The sequence below is a fragment of the Camelina sativa genome, chromosome 16 (assembly GCF_030686135.1).
Source record: "Camelina sativa cultivar CO46 ecotype springtype chromosome 16, ASM3068613v1".
Classification (NCBI taxonomy): domain Eukaryota; kingdom Viridiplantae; phylum Streptophyta; class Magnoliopsida; order Brassicales; family Brassicaceae; genus Camelina; species Camelina sativa.
In genome coordinates, this window is record NC_141895.1 from 8744217 (window position 1) to 8745892 (window position 1676).

The following is a 1676-nucleotide window of genomic DNA, read 5'->3' on the forward strand; positions in this document are numbered from 1 at the left end:
ATTTTCATATGTGACAATGATTATTATGTAATTGTTTTTAAGTCCCATTTCCCACTATGGTTAGAGTATTTGTTCTTAAAATATGTATATCAAACACACAATAATATCATTTTCCATAACAGAGAGTAAGAAAAATTTTGGATTTCTTAAAAACCATTTTAGTAACTAGGAAAATAATCAGAAACTAAATGAAGTTAAACCAAGCGTATATCTAAATAAAGTTTATGATTTTTTATATATAATTTATCTTAAAAAGAAAACTTGTGCATGGTGATAGTTGGATAGACTTATATACAATGTATACTTGGTACTTTTGATTAGAAAGACATAAAATAAGATAATTATATTATAATTTTATTGCATTTGTGTTCATCATGGCAAAAAGAAAAAAAAAATACATACTATCAATGCTAACTGCAAAGACAAATATTGGTTTTGATGATCACTTGGTGCAACAACATTTGTTTTTGAAAATATCAGAAGTAGCACATTGTCCGGATGAAAACCCAGCCTTAATACAGTCTACCTTATATTTACCATTCCCGTACGTCCCCGAACAAGTAGTCGGGCACATATCATCGATTCTCCCTGTTGGTTTGATCTCTGCATGTCCACAAAGTCAATGTTCTTTGCTTTCAAATGATGAAACTTAAATTAGTAAAAAACAACATAGAAATAAAAATGTTACCTGAAGCCAAGACGTTGTAACTCGACAAAGAAGCTGCCAATACTATCAAGAGTAAAAAGGTCACTGAAGTCATTGTGATGCCCATTTTCTTGCTTGTTTTATACTCTATGTATCAAGTTATCAACTATAATGTAGTATAATATTGGAGAAATCTGTTCTGTGATTTCTTAGATTGTAATTACAAGCTCTATTTATAGGGCATTTAGGTTTTTTTGGTTAAAAAAAAAACGTTTCCAATTCGTTTTTTGTTACCATTGATGCATCTTTCATATATACTAATGATATATTTCTTAACATCGCTGGCTCTTCCACATATATTAAACAATATTTTTTCTGACTAAAAGATATTTTTATTTTTATGACTATGTTTACATACAAATATTTTTTTAAAAGAATTTGTTTAAAAACCAAGGTTAACCTTGAATAAAAAATAAGGTTGACCGGATGCTAGAATAAAATCATATACTAACTTTATCGAATTATCTGAGAATCATATACAGGTCTAGAAAATAGTTACAACTCCATTTTGAGCATTTTCTTTCAAAATTAGTAATTTCCCCCGCATCCATGGAGTTGATGATTTTTTTTGGTGAAATTTTCCAAGTTTTAGACTAGTTTTTATTTTTTAAACTACCCTCCTAAAGATAATTTATTTAGAATTGTTTAGAAAATGTTTTTAAACAACTCTGACCATCCAAATCAAGCATACCGCACACATAAATGGACAATGGCTCAGCTACGTTGACCATCTCAATCGAGTATACACACACATCAATGGCTCATATCTCCTTACTAGCTAGCACTAATTAAAGTAAACATGTCATGAATCTTAACCACACCATATGCCTTCTTATTTAGACGATTTCAAAACTTTTATATGAATGTGAACATCTGTAACTCCCGCAAACCAAAACTCTGCGTTTTGGGGGTGGGTGTCGATCGACACCCATGTTGGTGTCGGTCGACACCACTTATTTCTGGTTCGACC

The 1676-nt window shown here is 30.6% G+C and overlaps 1 protein-coding gene across 1 annotated transcript; it reads right to left on the reverse strand.

The window, feature by feature from the left end:
- Window positions 1–334: 334 nt before the first annotated feature.
- On the reverse strand, window positions 335–773 carry LOC109129668 (defensin-like protein 43). Its single transcript, XM_019238201.2, has 2 exons — window positions 689–773; window positions 335–603 (listed from the first exon to the last, which is right to left on the reverse strand). The coding sequence occupies exons 1-2, from the start codon at window positions 771–773 to the stop codon at window positions 443–445; spliced, it is 246 nt and encodes an 81-aa protein (XP_019093746.1). The 3' UTR covers window positions 335–442.
- Between the last annotated feature and the right edge of the window lie 903 nt (window positions 774–1676).

What these genes read in the sequence shown, in the direction of transcription:
- LOC109129668 (XM_019238201.2), bottom strand. Translation starts at nt 773, where the DNA reads ATGGGCATCACAATGACTTCAGTGACCTTTTTACTCTTGATAGTATTG. An exon ending in TTACAACGTCTTGGCTTCAG is followed by an intron (nt 604 to 688) that starts GTAACATTTTTA and finishes GTGGACATGCAG; the next exon opens with AGATCAAACCAACAGGGAGA.